Source organism: Amblyomma maculatum, chromosome 1 (genome assembly GCF_055883805.1).
Source record: "Amblyomma maculatum isolate TAMU_Amacu chromosome 1, ASM5588380v1, whole genome shotgun sequence".
NCBI classification, from domain to species: domain Eukaryota; kingdom Metazoa; phylum Arthropoda; class Arachnida; order Ixodida; family Ixodidae; genus Amblyomma; species Amblyomma maculatum.
The window spans coordinates 353,727,375-353,729,533 of NC_139344.1; the positions used below are offsets into that span (position 1 = coordinate 353,727,375).

General features: G+C 45.2%; 1 protein-coding gene across 4 annotated transcripts in view; it reads left to right on the forward strand.

Annotated features, from left to right (window-relative positions):
• The first annotated feature begins 2,045 nt into the window (after positions 1-2,045).
• LOC146207821 (uncharacterized) overlaps positions 2,046-2,159 on the forward strand; it is an 89,136-nt gene continuing 89,022 nt past the window's right edge. For all 4 annotated transcript variants that reach the window (XR_014704296.1, XR_014704297.1, XR_014704294.1 and 1 more), the window contains exon 1: positions 2,046-2,159. This exon is cut by the window's right edge and continues 3 nt beyond it. Coding sequence is in view for 1 of the 4 variants with exons in the window: in XM_084590579.1 (XP_084446705.1) it covers positions 2,107-2,159 (53 nt within the window). In the remaining 3 variants the exon portion in view is untranslated.

The window sequence follows — 2,159 nt, forward strand, 5'->3', positions numbered from 1 at the left end:
TTTGGCTCACACCGATTCGTGAAGAAAAAAAAATGCTGACGCCGTAGCATGCGATACATGCAGCTGTCACTATACAGGACACTAACGCCACTCGTCGCGATCATATGGATAGAAGGTAATGAAAATGGCCGCTTTTAAAGCCCAGTGAAAGAGTGTGGCGAGTTTTAGATACTAAAACGTGGGAGGTTGGTGAAGACGATGCCATACAAGTCGCAGCACAAAAGACTGGCTGTTTGCCACTCAGGATGTTTGGCTGCAGAAATCCCGCATGCCTGCACTGAAGGGCCGCATAATTTGCAATTTCTTCTGTGATGGTTACAGTTTTAAGGTGAAGGTCTTTCTTTGCTCAAGGGCTGTGGAAGTATTCGCAGATATGTTCACACGAACTAGCATTAAATAAAAAAAAAGATGTCTCCAACGGGATTCCCCCAGCTCTGCGACTCGCAACCGGGCACGCTAGCCACTCCTCCACGCCGGGCTTGTCAGAAACACACCGCAATTCTCCGTGTCTAGCGTGAGGATGATAGTAGCGATAACAATGATAATACAAATAGTGATAACGATAATTATGATAGTAAGCGATGATAATGACGTTGCAGTCATTGATAATTATAGTGATGGTAGTAGCGATGAAAATGACACTGCATGCCGTGGAAAAATATCATAGTAGCGATAGCAATGATGATGACAGTAGACATGGAAATGACGATACGGTGAATAACAACTATCATGTAAGGTAGCTTCCGCCCCTTGCGCTCTTAAGTATTCATAAGTGCAGTCCGGCAATTTTTACTTTTTCAAGAGCAGTGCGGCAGGTCGCCATGGACAACCTCCACAATGTCTCTGTTCAGAAAATGGTGGGCCTTTGACCGGCTGTGTGTGCCACACAGCACCATTCTCCGGAATGGCTGCCAGTTCTTGGTGCAAGTACATGTCTACCACATTTTGCGTGTGTGTGTGTGTGTGTGTGTGTGTGTGTGTGTGTGTGTGTGTGTGTGTGTGTGTGTGTGTGTGTGTGTGTGTGTGTGTGTGTGTGTGTGTGTGTGTGTGTGTGTGTGTGTGTGTGTGTGTGTGTGTGTGTGTGTGTGTGTGTGTGTGTGTGTGTGTGTGTGTGTGTGTGTGTGTGTGTGTGTGTGTGTGTGTGTGTGTGTGTGTGTGTGTGTGTGTGTGTGTGTGTGTGTGTGTGTGTGTGTGTGTGTGTGTGTCCGTGCGTGCGTGCGCGCGTACGTACGGGTTGAACGAGAAGTATGTTTGAAAATGTGGGCCGACTTGGGATTCTATTCGCCAATGTAAGGCGTTTGATACTTGTGATATTTCTTTGCATAGAATAAGGAGAGAAACTAACGCGATCACGAAGTTATCTGAAGTACCTGCCAACGGAACGGTTCTATTCCAGCCGGTACTGGTGCGAATCTCGCTCGCGACAGTGATGTTTCATTTTTATTCGACGGGATGTAAACGCTAAAGGGCCCCAAAAGTGCCTTATTATATAGCGTTGCGCCATTTCAGCCAAAGAACCCACACAACTATATACGGGAAACGAAGCGGCTGCAATTTTTCTCTGTACACGCCACACAAGCTGTTCGCAAAATCAGTCCTTCGAACTTTAGTAGCTATTAAATCGAAATAAAAGCACTGAAACGTTTTGAGATTGGCGCTAAAAAGAAAATGCATACAAGAACTCAGTTTGCTAAGTGACAGCGATACTCTAGAGAGCGATTTAGTGCTCAGGGCGCTGCGTATTTGTCATTGCATGCGGCGCGACAAGCTTATAACACATGCTCTCATTTTCAACTCGGGTGTCTTATAAAATAAGCTTCGTGCTTGCTAGAAAGCAAATAGGGTAATTCTATTTTTATTCGTCATTGTAGTAAAAGGAAATCAAGCTGGCGGCACTTAGAAACATCTTGGTTCATTTATATTTTCCTTACCACGCCAAAGATGATTTCTATACAGCAATGACTCTGCTCGCAAATGAGCGTTGCTTAAAATGTGTGACAGATATGTAAAATGCATTTATGATTCGTATAAAGACTAGCGCTCTACTTGTTCTGAGTCACATTTCTCGCTCGCCTTGAAACGAAAACACAGAGACGAGCTCTCAGCATGAAGTGGCCGGCATACTGCGCTTGTACCCTTCTTGCTTTGGTGGTAGCCTC